Source organism: Babylonia areolata, chromosome 29, assembly GCF_041734735.1.
Source record: "Babylonia areolata isolate BAREFJ2019XMU chromosome 29, ASM4173473v1, whole genome shotgun sequence".
Classification (NCBI taxonomy): domain Eukaryota; kingdom Metazoa; phylum Mollusca; class Gastropoda; order Neogastropoda; family Buccinidae; genus Babylonia; species Babylonia areolata.
This window is the reverse complement of record NC_134904.1, coordinates 19,443,055-19,460,011: the sequence shown is the minus strand read 5'-3', so window position 1 is coordinate 19,460,011 and position 16,957 is coordinate 19,443,055. Positions and strand designations below refer to the sequence as shown.

At 43.9% G+C, this 16,957-nt stretch overlaps 1 protein-coding gene across 1 annotated transcript in view; it reads left to right on the top strand.

Annotated features, from left to right (window-relative positions):
* Positions 1-1,935: 1,935 nt before the first annotated feature.
* LOC143274933 (sodium- and chloride-dependent GABA transporter ine-like) overlaps positions 1,936-16,957 on the top strand; it is a 97,605-nt gene continuing 82,583 nt past the window's right edge. Inside the window, exons 1-2 of the mRNA XM_076578937.1 lie at positions 1,936-2,203; positions 12,497-12,631. Of these exons, the coding sequence (XP_076435052.1) occupies positions 2,074-2,203; positions 12,497-12,631 (265 nt within the window). The 5' untranslated portion in view covers positions 1,936-2,073. The remainder of the gene's footprint in view (positions 2,204-12,496; positions 12,632-16,957) is intronic.

Here is a 16,957-nt window from a genome sequence, read left to right as displayed (position 1 = left end):
GATTCCCGCCTCAGTTCTTATAGTCTGTCTCCGCCAGGCAAACATGATTCCCGCCTCAGTTCTTTTGTCTGTCTCTGTCAGGCAAACATGATTCCCGCCTAAGTTTTTATAGTCTGTCTCAGTTAAGCATGATTCCCGCCTCAGTTCTCATTGGCTGTCTCAGGTAAGCACGATTCCTGCCTCAGTGGGAGTGTTTACCGGTGTAGTATCCCAGATTGTCCCCCACCTTGAAACGTCCACGGGGGACAAATTGACCGCTGGAAACGTCCCCCGGGGACTTTTTCACATTTCATAATGTCCCCTGCGGACATTGTTAGCGGCCAAAATGTCCCCTTCCTTCCTTGGGTTTTAGCCTCGATCTGAAATGTCCCCCTTACCCTGAAAATGTTCTCCCCATGTGTCCCGTAACGTCCCCTTTGCCAAAAATGCCCACCTGTGTGAGTGTGTGTGTGTGTGTGTGTGTGTGTGTGTGTGTGTGTGTGTGTGTGTGTGTGTGTGTGTGTGTGTGTGTGTGTGTGTGTGTGTGTGTGTGTGTGATTGTGTCTGTAATTGTCTTCAGTTGTCTTATGCGTGCATGTGTGTGTGTGCCCGGAGTGTGTGCGTGGGAGGGGGGCCGAAGAGCGTGTGAATGTGTGTCTGTATGCATATACGTGTGCGCGTGTAGGTATATGTGAAAGTTATTTAAGTGATAAAACCATTTTTCAATGCAAAATCTTTTTGTATTTTTTTAATTTGTATTTTGTATTTCTTTTTATCACAACAGATTTCTCTGTGTGAAATTCGGGCTGCTCTCCCATGAAGGGAGAGCGCGTCGCTACACTACAGCACCACATTTTTTTTTCTTTTTTCTTTTTTTTCCTGCGTGCAGTTTTTTTTAATTTGTTTTTTCTGTTATCAAAGTGGATTTAAAAAATAAAAAAAATTTTTTTTACAGAATTTTGCCAGGACTGAATAACCCTTTTGTTCACGTGGGTTCTTTTACGTGCGCTAAGTGCATGCTGCACACGGGGCCTCGGTTTATCGTCTCATCACAATGACTAACGTCCAGAATACCACTCAAGGTCTAGAGGAGGGGGAGAAAATATCGGCGGCTGAGTCGTGATTCGAACCAGCGCGCTACTGAGGATTCTCTCAGCAGAGGGGACGCAACGGGGTACAAGGGGGTGACATTTTCAGCCTGTAAGGGGGACATTTCAAAACGAGGCTAAAACGCAAAAAGGATGACATTTTGGCCGCTGAAAATGTCCGCATGGGACATTATGAACGGTGAAAAAGTCTCGTGGTCAAATTGTCCCCCGGGGACGTTTCCGGGGTGGGGGACAGTCTGGGATGCTACACCGGCATACATTCATATATGTCTGCACACTCACACACACACACACACACACACACACACACACACACACACACACACACACTGAAAGCGGCAATACACACGCCCTTTCTAGTCAGTCAATTTAGATGAGATATTTTATACCATTCTGAGATAGTTTGTTGTTTTTTTTTTTTAACTCATGCCTATAGATATATAGGCCTACATAAATATAACCAATGCAGTTAGTGATTAACCATGCACCTTTTTGATAGGCCTACTTTTTAGTAGACATTTTCTATTTTTGATTGAAGGACAGCCAAATTGCAAGGTTAATCAGTACCTTTTTCTTTTCTTTTCTTTTAAACATTTAAAAAAAAATCTCGATCACCATGCAGTTTCAGTACATTTAACTGAAAAATCAGTTTAGAATCGCATCACTGATAATATGGTAGCACTGAGTCCATCGAAGGTCAACACAAGATCAGCGCGGTGTGTTATAATTGCCCGTGTGTGAGCAGATTGACTATGGGGGCCAATTTTCTGACACCGTACATCGACAACTCGACCGACGCGGCCTCGAAAAACCCCACTGTGCGCGTGCGAGCAGTGAAAGCCGGCAATAACGGTTTGGAGTTCAGTCCACCAAAAGCCACACACATCTCTCCGACACTCGTTGCATCACGAGGTTCAGAAAGGTTGACTTTCGACGAGCAACTTAGCGTTTTCGTAAATTATATCAGTGAACAGCTCTGTTCAGAATGGAGAGAGAGAGTGAAGTGAGAGAGAACTGGAGCAAGAAAGTGGAGTATCTGCTGGCCATCATCGGTTATGCAGTCGGTCTTGGTAACGTATGGCGATTTCCGTACCTGTGCTTCGAAAGTGGTGGAGGTAAGCATCATGATATACTGTTTACTGGCTGGCCCCATTCATGAATGAGCTTACGTCACTGTTCGTCAGTTTTATTGAGAAGTGACATGTGATATGACGAATCGGCTTTGAACGGTTTTTAATCCACTATGTATGTTGGTTGATGACATTTTGAGCCGTTTGGGGAAATGATGGATGCTTTGTTTGATTTTCATTGTCATTCACATTATCAGTGTGACCGAGCAGCTGGGGACAGCACCAGCCGTACTGATGAAATCGTTCTGCCACAGGAGGGGGAAGGGGAAAGGGGTGGTGGTAATTAGGGGTGAGGTAAATCTCCTGTAAACTGGGAAAACAACAAAAACAACAAGAAAAACATCAGAGAGAGAAAGGACGACCACACCCTCAACCGTTTCTTTGTCAGTTCAGTCAGAGAATTATGTAAGTTGAGGTAAATCATTCTGTTATGTGCAAGTTTCGGTTTCTCAAGGAGATGTCACTGCGTTAGGACAAATCCATATTCGCAACACCACATCTGCAAGGCAGATATCTGACCTGGAGCATAACCCATCACACTTGGTCAGGCCTTGAGTGCATGCTTATTATAACTGTGTATCCATCAGGGTGGATTTTCTGCTGTAGAAATTTGACAGAGGACATCACTTACTCACGTCACCATGGGTTCATTGTACACAGGACCTCATTTTATCATCTCATCTAAGTGACAAGGGGGGTTGGGGGGGGGGGGGGGGGAGTTGTACATTGGTGGGGAGAGTTGTACATGGGTGAGGGTGGGGTGAGTTGTACATGGGTGTGGGGGGGAGTTGTACATGGGTGGAGGGGGGAGTTGTACATGGGTGAGGGGGGGAGTTGTACATGGGTGTGGGGGGGGGGGGGTGAGGGGGGGGGAGTTGTACATGGGTGGGTGGGTGGGTGGGGAGTTTTACATGGGTGGGAGGGTGAGGGGGGGGGGAATTGTACATGGGTGAGGGGGGGAGTTGTACATGGGTGAGGGGGGGGGGGGTTGTACATGGGTGAGGCGGGGGGGAGTTGTACATGGGTGGGTGGGTGGGTGGGGAGTTTTACATGGGTGGGGGGGGGGAGGAGTTGTACATGGGTGGAGGGGGGAGTTGTACATGGGTGAGGGGGGGTGTGTGTTGTACATGGGTGAGGGGTACGGTGGGGGGGGGGAGTTGTACATGGGTGAGGGGGGAGTTGTACATGGGTAGGGGGGGTGGTGGTGGTGAGGGGGGGAGTTGTACATGGGTGAGGGGGGGAGTTGTACATGGGTGGGTGGGGGAGTTGTACATGGGGGAGGGGGGGGGAGTTGAACATGGGTGGGTGGGGGGAGTTGTACATGGGTGGGGGGAGTTGTACATGGGGGAGGGGGGGAGTTGAACATGGGTGGGTGGGGGAGTTGTACATTGGTGGGGGGAGTTGTACATGGGGGAGGGGGTGGAGTTGTACATGGCTGGGTGGGTGGTTGAGTTGTACATGGGTGAGGGGGGGAGTTGTACATGGGTGAGGGGGGAGTTGTACATGGGTGGGTGGGTGGGGGGGGAGTTGTACATGGGTGAGGGGGGAGTTGTACATGGATGGGTGGGGGGAGTTGTACATGGGTGGAGGGGGGAGTTGTACATGGGTGACGGGGTAGGGTGGGGGTGGGGGGGGTAGTTGTACATGGGTGAGGGGGGGGTTGTACATGGGTGAGGAGGGAGTTGTACATGGGTGAGGGAGTTGTAGTACATGTGGGGGGGGAGTTTTACATGGGTGAGGGGAGTTGTACATGGGTGAGGGGGGGGTGAGGGGGGGAGTTGTACCTGGGTGGGGGGAGTTGTACATGGGTGAGGGGGGGGAGGTGAGGGGGGGAGTTGTAGATGGGTGAGGGCAAAATGATTGCTGTAATCCCACATGTCCATTACCCCTGTTCTCCTGTTCCTGTGTGTACTAAATATATATTGAAAAAAATAACAAATGAAAACATGCACTGTCTGTCTGTTAGTACCACTGCTAGTTTTAAAATGAGATGTCTGTTGCTATGATTAATTCTGTGATTGAATATCATCTGTTACTAATAGTAATGGCAGATTGTTTTTAGAATGAAATACCTGCAGTACGTGTTGGTCATTAAGCAGGGTTAATTGTAAATTAATCAGCAAATATCAGTGTTGCTTATTAAAAACAGTAATATGATTATATACCAGTGGAGACAAAAGCAGAACATAGAATGTGGTTGACTTACCAGTCATAAAAGCCCAAATCAAAGCCAGTTATTACAATGAAAAGGAACAAAAAAACAAAACAAAAAAAAGCCTGGATAAAAAATTAGATAATAATCCAATGTATTTCTTACCAAAAGAAGTATTTCATCTGACTGATAATAAAAGTAAATCAACTTTCTTTATTTCTCAGTCATTTATCTAACATACCGTCTCTGTTGACTTTATTGTAATCGTGATGATGCTTCAACAACAACACTACAAAATTAACCATTCTGATTTGGACTTGTTTTTAACACAGTGTGACCATTTACACCAGTCCAGTATTTTGAAATCCTGACACATCTGTGCAGTTCTTTAATTCGACAGAACACACCTTGATTCAGTTCTTTAACTATACAGACCATACCTTGATTCAGCTCTTTAACTTGACAGAACACACCTTGATTCAGCTCTTTAACTTGACAGAACATACCTTGATTCAGCTCTTTAACTATACAGAACATACCTTGACTCAGCTCTTTCACTATACAGAACATACCTTGATTCAGCTCTTTAACTATACAGACCATACCTTGATTCAGTTCTTTAACTATACAGAACATACCTTGATTCAGCTCTTTAACTTGACAGAACATGCCTTGATTCAGCTCTTTAACTTGACAGAATACACCTTGATTCATCTCTTTAACTTGACAGAACATACCTTGATTCAGCTGTTTAACTTGACAGAATACACCTTGATTCATCTCTTTAACTTGACAGAACATACCTTGATTCAGCTGTTTAACTATACAGAACATACCTGACTCAGCTCTTTCACTATACAGAACATACCTTGATTCATCTCTTTAACTTGACAGAACATACCTTGATTCAGCTCTTTAACTTGACAGAACACACCTTGATTCAGCTCTTTAACTTGACAGAACATACCTTGATTCAGCTCTTTAACTTGACAGAACATACCTTGATTCAGCTCTTTAACTTGACAGAACATACCTTGATTCAGCTCTTTAACTTGACAGAACATACCTTGATTCAGCTCTTTAACTATACAGAACATACCTTGATTCAGCTCTTTAACTTGACAGAACATACCTTGATTCAGCTGTTTAACTGACAGAACATACCTTGATTCAGCTCTTTAACTTGACAGAACACACCTTGATTCAGCTCTTTAACTTGACAGAAACATACCTTGATTCAGCTCTTTAACTTGACAGAACATACCTTGATTCAGCTCTTTACTTGACAGAACAGCACCTTGATTCAGCTCTTTAACTTGACAGAACACACCTTGATTCAGCTCTTTAACTTGACAGAACATACCTTGATTCAGCTCTTAACTAGACAGAACATACCTTGATTCAGCTCTTTAACTATACAGAACATACCTTGATTCAGCTCTTTTAACTTAGACAAACTAACAACCTTGATTCAGCTTTTAACTTGACAGACATACCTTGATTCAGCTCTTAATCTGACAGAACATACCTTGATTCAGCTCTTTAACTTGACAGAATACCTTGATTCAGCTCTTTACTTACAGAACACACCTGGATTCAGCTCTTTAACTTGACAGAACACACCTTGATTAGCTCTTTAACTTGACAGAACATACTGATTCAGCTCTTTAATTGAACATACCTGATCAGCTCTTAACTTGACAGAACAACTTATAGCTTTAACTTGAAGAACACCTTTTAGCTCTTTAACTTGACAGAACTACCTTGATTCAGCTCTTTAACTCGACAGAACATACCTTGATTCAGCTCTTAAGTTGACAGGACATACCTTGATCCAGCTCTTTAACTCAACATACCTTGATTCAACTCTTTAACTTGACAGAACACACCTTGATTCAGCTCTTTAACTTGACAGAACATACCTTGATTCAGCTCTTTAAGTTGACAGAACGTACCTTGATTCAGCTCTTTTACTTGACAGAACACACCTGGATTCAGCTCTTTAACTTGACAGAACACACCTTGATTTAGCTCTTTTAACTTGACAGAACATACCTTGATTCAGCTCTTTAACTCGACAACATACCTTGATTCAGCTCTCTAAGTCGACAGAACATACCTTGATTCAGCTCTTTAAGTTGACAGGACATACCTTGATCCAGCTCTTTAACTCAACATACCTTGATTCAGCTCTTTAACTTGACAACATACCTTGATTCAGCTCTCTAAGTCGACAGAACATACCTTGATTCAGCTCTTTAAGTTGACAGAACGTACCTTGATTCAGCTCTTTTACTTGACAGAACACACCTGGATTCAGCTCTTTAACTTGACAGAACATACCTTGATTTAGCTCTTTTAACTTGACAGAACATACCTTGATTCAGCTCTTTAACTTGACAGAACATACCTGGATTCAGCTCTTTAACTTGACAGAACACACATTGATTCAGCTGTTTAACTTGATAGAACACACCTTGATTCAGCTCTTTAACTTGACAGAACACACCTTGATTCAGCTCTTTAACTTGACAGAACACACCTTGATTCAGCTCTTTAACTTGACAGAACATACCTTCATTTAGCTCTTTTAACTTGACAGAACACACCTTCATTTAGCTCTTTTAACTTGACAAAACACACCTTCATTTAGCTCTTTTAACTTGACAGAACATACCTTGATTCAGCTCTTTAACTATACAGAACACACCTTGATTCAGCTCTTTAACTTGACAGAACATACCTTCATTTAGATCTTTTAACATGACAAAACACACCTTCATTTAGCTCTTTTAACTATACAGAACATACCTTGATTCAGTTAATGCAGTCTCCTCCATTCCTCCTTTCACCCCAGCCATCACCTTTTTATTTCCCTACATATCACTTCCACTCACTCTCCTCCATGTAATATATATATATATATATATATATATATATATATATTCCATTCCAAGTTTCACCACTACCTGAAAGAGATTTTTCTTTTGGTGAGGTGAAATCCACTGAGCTGAGAATAAATTTAATTCATAATATAAGCTGCATATCCGAGTCTGGCGTTCACCACTATCTGAAAATTGATTTTCCTTTTTTAATTGGGTGTGCTGATAATAAATTTAATGTCATAACCATCTTGGGTTGACGGTGTTTTCTAATGAAATGAAGGAAGAGATATGTCTGATCTTATTTCAGGGAGGGGGACTTTTTTTTTATATGACATATGATATTAAAACTGTGTGTGTGTGTGTGTGTGTGCCAGCATGCTCGCGCATGTGGTGTGTGTGTGTGTGTATTTGTGTGTGTGTGTGTAAGTACACATGTGTGCACGTCGGCATGCATGCACATGCGAGTCGTGTGTGTGTGTGTATGTGTGTTTGCGAGCATGCGCGAATGTGTGTGTGTGTGTGTGTGTGTTTGTGAGCATGCGCACATGTGGTGTGTGTGTGTGTGTGTGTGTGTGTGTGTGTGTGTGTGTGTGCTGGGGAGGAATGTTAAAGTCTGAGACTGTGGGGAATAAAAAAAAAAAAAAATGAAAAGTTTGTTTTCCCTCATCTTGAGATCATGCACTTTCTTATTTTATATATTTTTCTATCCTGTTGTTTATGAATTTATGGCCTCCCATGTGTGAACCATGAAGCCTAATTCACATGGTCTCACCAGTCACTCACACATTTAAGCCAGTTATATTTTGGCAGCTTGTGTGAAGAAGCATAAAAAGTGATTGACAGTTTTCAGCTGAACTTTAAAGATTGTGCTTGGTGGAGCCTTGCAGGAAATCCGTCATACTATTGTGCTTGGTGGAGCCTTGCAGGAAATCCGTCATGCTTGGCCAGTCAACAGTGCACTGGTGATAATGTAGTAAACCGTGGCATTGGTAGTTGATGACCATGATATTGATTGAAAGGAACGAAAGGAGGAGACAGGGAAAGGGAAGAAACAGAAAAGAAAGAAGGAAAGAAAGAAAAGAAAAGAAAAAAAAAAAAAAAGGTTCATGGACAGCATGAGTATGGAAAATGCAAGGTCATGGTGATCTGCAGAAGTTTCTTGGCAAGTGCGTCTACAGTTGGTGGTGTTGAACGTGATTAGTCTTGGTTTTGAGTGGGCATCGTTGGCAGTGGCCTAGAAATGACGTAGACGTATAAACATAGCCCATTTGCTGTCCATGACTTGCAGATTTTTTTTACGCATGCACTGGTTAAGCGCTGGGTTTGGAGAAGGAAGTTGGTGCAGGGCTTAACTTAAATAAATCATGTTTGACGCCCTTCCCATGCTTTTTGTCATCTGTGTGATTATGCAATGTTGTTTCTTTGAATGAAAGAAAAAATTGTTTTAGCAAGGAACTTTTGTAAAATAGGCAAGCTCATGTTTGTTTTGATTGAAAAAAATTTTTTTTTTTTTTTGATCAGAAAGGGAGGCGAGTGGGGAAGTGGGGGTTGGGGAACTGGATGGGTGGGGGTGGGTGGGGAACTAGGGGGTGGGTGGGGAACTGGGGGGTGGGGGTGGGTGGGGAACTGGGCGGGTGGGGAACTGGGTGGGTGGGGGTGGGTGGGGAACTGGGCGGGTGGGGGTGTGTGGGGAACTGGGTGGGTGGGGAACTGGGTGGGTGGGGGTGGGTGGGGAACTGGGCGGGTGAGGGCGGGTGGGGAACTGGGCGGGTGGGGAACTAGAGGGTGGGGAACTGGGTGGGTGGGGGTGGGTGGGGAACTAGGGGGTGGGTGGGGAACTGGGCGGGTGGGGAACTGGGTGGGTGGGGGTGGGTGGGGAACTGGGCGGGTGGGGAACTGGGTGGGTGGGGGTGGGTGGGGAACTGGGCGGGTGGGGAACTGGGTGGGTGGGGGTGGGTGGGGAACTGGGCGGGTGGGGAACTGGGTGGGTGGGGGTGGGTGGGGAACTGGGTGGGTGGGGGTGGGTGGGGAACTGGGCGGGTGGGGAACTGGGTGGGTGGGGGTGGGTGGGGAACTGGGCGGGTGAGGGCGGGTGGGGAACTGGGCGGGTGGGGAACTAGAGGGTGGGGAACTGGGTGGGTGGGGGTGGGTGGGGAACTGGGCGGAACTGGGCGGGTTGGAAACTGGGCGGGTGGGGGTGGGTGGGGACCTGGGCAGGTGGGGAACTGGGGGGTTGGGGGTGGGTGGGGAACTAGGGGGTGGGGAACTGGGCAGGAGGGGGTGGGTGGGGAACACACACACACACACACACACACACACAGACACACACACACACTCACTCAGACAGAGACAGACAGACAGACAGACAGACAGACACACACACACACACACACACACACACACACACACACACTCATTCTCTCTCTCTCTCTCTCTCATGATGGATTTCACTTTATCACATTTTAATGTATGTACTAATTTGATAATATTGTTTAACTATTATTATAGGAGGAATGTGGCATAACGGTTAAGATAAAGAGTCAGTACAGAAAGTCCCTGAGGGTGTGTGTATGTGTGTTTGCGAGCATGCGCGAATGTGTGTGTGTGTGTGTGTGTGTTTGCGAGCATGCGCGAATGTGTGTGTGTGTGTGTGTGTGTGTGTTTGTGAGCATGCGCACATGTGGTGTGTGTGTGTGTGTGTGTGTGTGCTGGGGAAGAATGTTAAAGTCTGAGACCGTGGGGAATAAAAAAAAAAAAAAAAAAAAAAAAAAAAAAAAAAAAAAAAGATGGCAGAAAAGTTTGTTTTCCCTCATCTTGAGATCATGCACTTTCTTATTTTATATATTTGTCTATCCTGTTGTTTATGAATTTATGGCCTCCCATGTGTGAACCATGAAGCCTAATTCACATGGTCTCACCAGTCACCCACACATTTAAGCCAGTTATATTTTGGCAGCTTGTGTGAAGAAGCATAAAAAGTGATTGACAGTTTTCAGCTGAACTTTTGAGATTGTGCTTGGTGGAGCCTTGCAGGAAATCCGTCATGCTTGGCCAGTCAACAGTGCACTGGTGATAATGTAGTAAACCGTGGCATTGGTAGTTGATGACCATGATATTGATTGAAAGGAACGAAAGGAGGAGACAGGGAAAGGGAAGAAACAGAAAAGAAAGAAGGAAAGAAAGAAAAGAAAAGAAAGAAAAAAAAAAGTTTCATGGACAGCATGAGTATGGAAAATGCAAGGTCATGGTGATCTGCAGAAGTTTCTTGGCAAGTGCGTCTACAGTTGGTGGTGTTGAACGTGATTAGTCTTGGTTTTGAGTGGGCATCGTTGGCAGTGGCCTAGAAATGACGTAGACGTATAAACATAGCCCATTTGCTGTCCATGACTTGCAGATTTTTTTTACGCATGCACTGGTTAAGTGCTGGGTTTGGAGAAGGAAGTTGGTGCAGGGCTTAACTTAAATAAATCATGTTTGACGCCCGTCCCATGTTTTTTGTCGTCTGTGTGCTTATGCAATGTTGTTTCTTTGAATGAAAGAAAAAATTGTTTTAGCAAGGAACTTTGTGAAATAGGCAAGCTCATGTGTGTTTTGATTGAAAAAAAAAAAATTATTTTTTTTTTGATCAGAAAGGGAGGCGAGTGGGGAAGTGGGGGGGGGGGGGGGGAACTGGGGGTTGGGGTTGGGTGGGGAACTGGGGGTGGGGAACTGGGGGTTGGGGTTGGGTGGGGAACTGGGGGTGGGGAACTGGGGGTTGGGGTTGGGTGGGGAACTGGGGGTGGGGAACTGGGGGTGGGGAACTGGGGGTTGGGGTTGGGTGGGGAACTAGGGGGTGGGGAACTAGGGGTTGTGGAACTGGGGGTTGGGGTTGGGTGGGGAACTAGGGGGTGGGGAACTGGGGGGTGAGGTTGGGTGGGGAACTGGGGGGGTGGGGAACTGGGGGTTGGGGTTGGGTGGGGAACTGGGGGGTGGGGTTGGGTGGGGAACTGGGGGGGTGGGGAACTGGGGGTTGGGGTTGGGTGGGGAACTGGGGGGTGGGGTTGGGTGGGGAACTGGGGGGTGGGGGGGGGGCAACTGGGGGGGTGGGGAACTGGGGATGTGGGGAACTGGAGAGTGGGGGTGGGAGGGGAACTGGTGTGTGGGGGTGGATGGGGAACACACACAAACACACACACACACACACACACACACACACACTCTCAGACAGATACAGACAGACAGAGAGACAGACAGACACACACACACACACACACACACACACACACACACACACACACACACACACACACACACACACACACACACACACACACACACGTCTCACACAGATACAAACACACACGCACACACCCACACACACACAACACACATACACACACACACACACACACACACACACACACTCTTCTCTTTCTCGCTCTCTCTCTCTCACACACTCTCTCTTTCTCTCTCTCTCTCATGATGGATTTCACTTTATCACATTTTAATGTATGTACATATTTGATAATATTATTTAACTATTAATTATTATAGGAGGAATGTGGCATAGCGGTTAAGATAAAGAGTCAGTACAGAAAGTCCCTGAGGGTGTGGGTAGAGAGTCCATACAGAAAGTCCCTTAGGGTGTGTGTAGAGAGTCCGTACAGAAAGTCCCTGAGGGTGTGTGTAGAGAGTCAGTACAGAAAGTCCCTGAGGGTGTGTGTAGAGAGTCCGTACAGAAAGTCCATGAGGGTGTGTGTAGAGAGTCCGTACAGAAAGTCCATGAGGGTGTGGGTTCAAATCCCGCTCTCGCCCTTTCTCGCAGTGTGACTGGAAAATCAAACCCAGCGTCCAGTGATTCAGTGGAGACGATAAACCAAGGTCTCATGTGCAGGGCGCATTTGGCTCACTGAAAAAGAACCCATGGCAATGAGAGTGTTGTCCTCTGACAAAATTCTGTTGAAGAAATCCACTCTGATAGGTACACAAATATATATATATATATATATATATATATATATATATATATATATATATATATATATTTACGCATGCACTCGAGGACTGACTAAGTGTGTTGGGTTATGCTGCTGGTCAGGCATCTGCCTATGGCAGAAGTGGTGAAAAGCGTGGGGGAGTGGGGGCTAGAAGTTGAGATGTTTGTTTCAGGGGCCTTTCTGATGCCCTTCATCATGCTGGTTCTGTGTGGGGATGATTTATGGTATATTTAGCCCATGAAGTTGAGGTGTGTGTGTGTTTCAGGGGCCTTTCTGATCCCCTTCTTCATCATGCTGGTGCTGTGTGGGGTGCCCCTGGCCTACATGGAGATGGCCATTGGTCAGTACACCCGCAGGGGTCCTGTGGGAGCCATCGGCAAGCTCTGTCCATTCTTTAAAGGTGGGTTTTCAGTGTTGGTTTGTCTTCACTCTGTGTGTGTAGGTGTGTGTGTTTGTAGCTCTGTGTGTGTGTGTGTGTGTGTGTGATACTCTGAGTTCCTGTGGGAGCCATCGGCAAGCTCTGTCCATTCATTGAAGGTGGGTTTTTAGTGTTGGTTTGTGTTGATTGTGTGTGTCTCTGTGTGTGTTTGTTCGTTCTTTAGTTTAGGGGAGGGGAGAGGGAAGAGAAAAACAGAAAAGGTAGAAAACTACAAAAAAAAAAAAAATGCATAACTAACATGCAATTACATTTAACAGTAACAATTCAACAATAATAATAATAATAATCAGAAACCATTAACACAATTCTGAAGTACATTAAAGGAATGTAGAAATAGGGCTATGAACTAATGCCTGTGAAAGTTCGACCGTAAGAACCTCTTCAGAAATAACTTTCCAAAAATCATCTGCAGAGTAGTCATTCTGTTCGAAATACTTGGGCAAGAAGGTATGTAACTGCTGACAGTGAAACAAACAATGATGCAGGCTGAACTGCTTACCACAGATGCATGTAACTTTTTTTTTTTTTTTTCACTTTTCTTTGTCTTCAGCGTATCAAATTTTATACGGAAGAAAGTAGAGGTTATTAATCTTGTATAGCAAGCTGATGGATTCAGTATCTGTTCTTTAATAACATTCTTGGGGAATAATGTCCCTTTATGTTTTAAAAACTTTTCCTTCCATCAGTTATGACATCAACCCCATGCTGATTTTTCTAACAAAATGTATGCCTCTTTTACGGAAAGACGGACATGTATTTTTGTTGATTTTTCTGAATCTTGTGCTCCTCTTTTAGCTGCTTTATCAGCAGTTCCATTGCCAAGAATGCCCACATGAGAAGGCACCCAAAAGAAACTGACTCAGTCCCTTTAATCCTCAAACAATGTACCAAATGATTTGCCTCAATAACTGAGACAGGTCTTGTTTCAAGGCTAAACAATTCTAGAGCGTAAAGTACTGATTTGGAATCAACAAAGAATGCTATTTTCGTGTATGTGTGTGTGTGTGTGTGTGTGCATTTGTATGTGTGTGTCTGTGTCTGTGTCTTGAGTGTGTATATGAGAGAACCTAGGTCAACTTTATGCCTTCATTGAAGTTCTGGGGAGTTGGTTACTGTTTGCAGTATGCACTTTGTGTGTGTGTGTGTGAGTGTGTGCACCGAGTGTGTGTGAGTGTGTGTGTGTGTGTGTTGGGGGGGGGGCTTGTGTGTGTGTGTGTGTGTGTGTGTGTGTGTGTGTGTGTGTGATGGACATGTACCAGTCTATGATTGTTCCTATTTTCTTGTATGGTGCAGAAATATGGGGTTATGAAAATGTAGATATACTTGAAAAATTAGAATTGAAATTTTTGAAACTCTTGTTCAAACTGAACAGAAATACTATGACCCAAATTGTTTATGGAGAAACTGGTATTTATCCAGTTAGTGTGTTAGTGAAAATGAGATTAGTTCGATTTTGGACCAGCTTAGTGATATCAAACACAGAAAAATATTCTGTGAAAATATATCTGATATTACTTGACTTATATTGAAATGGTATTTATTCTTCAAAATGGATGAGTTGCATCAGACGAATTTTAATAGAAGCAGGGTATGACTGTGTTTGGGATATTCAATTCTTCTTGGAGAGGGAATCTTTCTGCAAGAATGTCAACATTGCTCTGAGAGATAGTTTTCAAAATCTATGGAGACATGCTCTAGAGGCGAGTAGTAAATGTTTGTTTTATTGAAATTTCAAAAGTGGATTTGGTAGAGAAAAATATATGTCAGATGCCTGATAATTATGTTATCAACTTCTTCAGATTTCAAAGTAGTAATCATAAGCTGGAAATAGAAACAGGGAGACACAAAGGCATACCATGAGAGTTACGGCTTTGTAAGGTTTGTAACATGTCTGTGATTGGGGATGAGTTTCATTTTATAATGGAATGTCCCAATTATGATCAGTTACGAAATAGATATGTTCCTAAAAAATATTTGTCTCCAAAATCGGTTTTTAATTTTTGTAATATGCTCAAAGGGGGCAAAAATGTTATTTTAGCTGTAAGTAAGATGATTAGATTTGCAAATGTTGCCTAGCTATACTTTTGGAGTTAAAAGACATTTGTGTTTTCTCAGCTTTAATGTGACATTGTTGTGTATTTGGAAATGTTTGTTCTGGGCATGAAAATAATATTTTGCAGTAATCCTCCATACTCCAATAGGAGTGAAAGGATAATTAAAACTTGAAACTTGAAACGTGTGTGTGTGTGTGTGTGTGTGTGTGTGTGTGTGTGTGTGTGTGTGTGTGTGTGTGTGACTGTGTGTGTGTGTGTGTGTGTGTGTGTGTGTGTGTGTGTGTGTGTGTGTGTTTGTGTGTGTGTGAATATGGAATATGTGTGTGAAAACATTTGTGTTTATGTCTGTAACATTATATGTGTTCAGTACATAGGGAGAAGTCCTGGTTTGCCACTGTCTGTCACAGATCCTTCATGATAATTGTTTTCAAACAATCCAGTTTCAAATATGCATAGAAATGGGAACCTGCAGTGTGATATTGTTGGGAGAAGAAGGAAAGACGACAGTTATGTTGGAGCAAGAGGAGCTCTGCAAAGAGACATGATTCGACAGACGCAATAGCTGAGTGGCTTCAGCGTTGGACTTTCATTGGACTTTCAGTCTGAGGGTCCCACGTTTGAATCACCGTAACGGCGCCTGGTGGGTAAAGGGTGGAGATTTTTCCAATCTCCCAGGTCAACATACATACAGACCGTCTGATGCCTGAACCCCCTTTGTGTTTATATGCCCGCAGATCAAATATGTGTGTTAAAGATCCTGCAATCCATGTCAACATTCAGTGGGTTTGGAAACAAGAACCTACCCAGCATGCGCACGACTGAAAACGGAGTATGGCTGCCTACATGGCAGGGTGAATAAACAAAACAGTCATATACATGTAAAATGTTACATGTGTGCATGACTTACACCTGACATTGGAAACAAGTGATGAGCGCCCAGTGGCAGCCGTCAGTCAGCTCTACCCAAGTAGGAAGACTGTTGAGAAAATGACCCCATGTTTGTAAAGCGCTTAGAGCTTTGTCTCCAGCAGAGGATAGGCGCTATATTAGTATCCCTATCTGTCATTCATTCATTCATCAGACAGACATACAAACAGAAATAGAGAGCATCAAGTGAAATAAAGAGCAATCAGTTTAACCCTTTCACCGCCAAGCTTGCATTTATGCACAGGCGTGGTAGAGGACCCATGTCACTGAATGAATGGTCTGTTATCCATAAACCTATTGCTCTTAATGTTTGGTGGTAGGATAGGACGTATTTTCTATACGGCGCAGGGGGAATCCCCAGCTATTCTTAGCCACTGTCTTTTCTGTGTTTACACAACAAGGGAATTTTGTACTCTAGATTGACTGGCAGGTGAAAGGGTTAAGAAAATTATGTCATAATGTTTTAGTGTTTGAATTATTGATTTCACAAACTCTTATACAATACAATAAAAAAAAAAAAAAAGAAAGAAAAAGAAAAGGAGAATGAAGTTATTAATAACTGCCATCAGTTCCAGTCAGCATGAAATGAAGTGAAAGTACCATGATGATGGTTCCAAAGGGCAGCATGAAAGAACCAGTCGGTGTGACATTTGCATTGCTACTATTATCAGAAATATTGTCATCAGTAAAATATAATCATAAGCACTTATTTTGAGATGTATTGTTGCTTTGTATTTGCACCAAACGTGCGTGTGCGTGTGTGTGTGTGTGTGTGTGTGTTGTGGCTAAGTTTGTGTGTGTGTGTGAATGTATGGACCATATTTTCAGTGTGTGTGTGTGGGAGTGGGTGGGGGGGGGGGGTGCATGTTTAGATAGCACTGTATTAGTGTATATTATCCTGCCAATGTAAATTGCTAACAGCACTGAAGAAACTAATCATAACATTGGTTTTGTTGATTTTTCAGTCATGGACATCTATTTTTACTCTGTGTGTGTGTGTGTGTGTGTGTGTGTGTGTGTGTGTGTGTGTGTGTGTGTGTGTGTGTGTGTGTGTGTGTGTGTGTGTGCTGTATGTTCCACTGATACAAATTTATGTTAGTGGAAAAGCAGTTTGGAAGCTCTGTATAAATGTATGATTTTTTGTTATCATTATTGGTGGAATAGTTTCTCGAGTTTGAGCACACAGCCACACAAAACAGGCTCACACACACACACACACACACACACACACACAGGAGTGGTTTAAGCGTTGGACTTTCAATCTGAGGGTCCAGGGTTTGAATCACGGTAACGGTGCCTGGTGGGT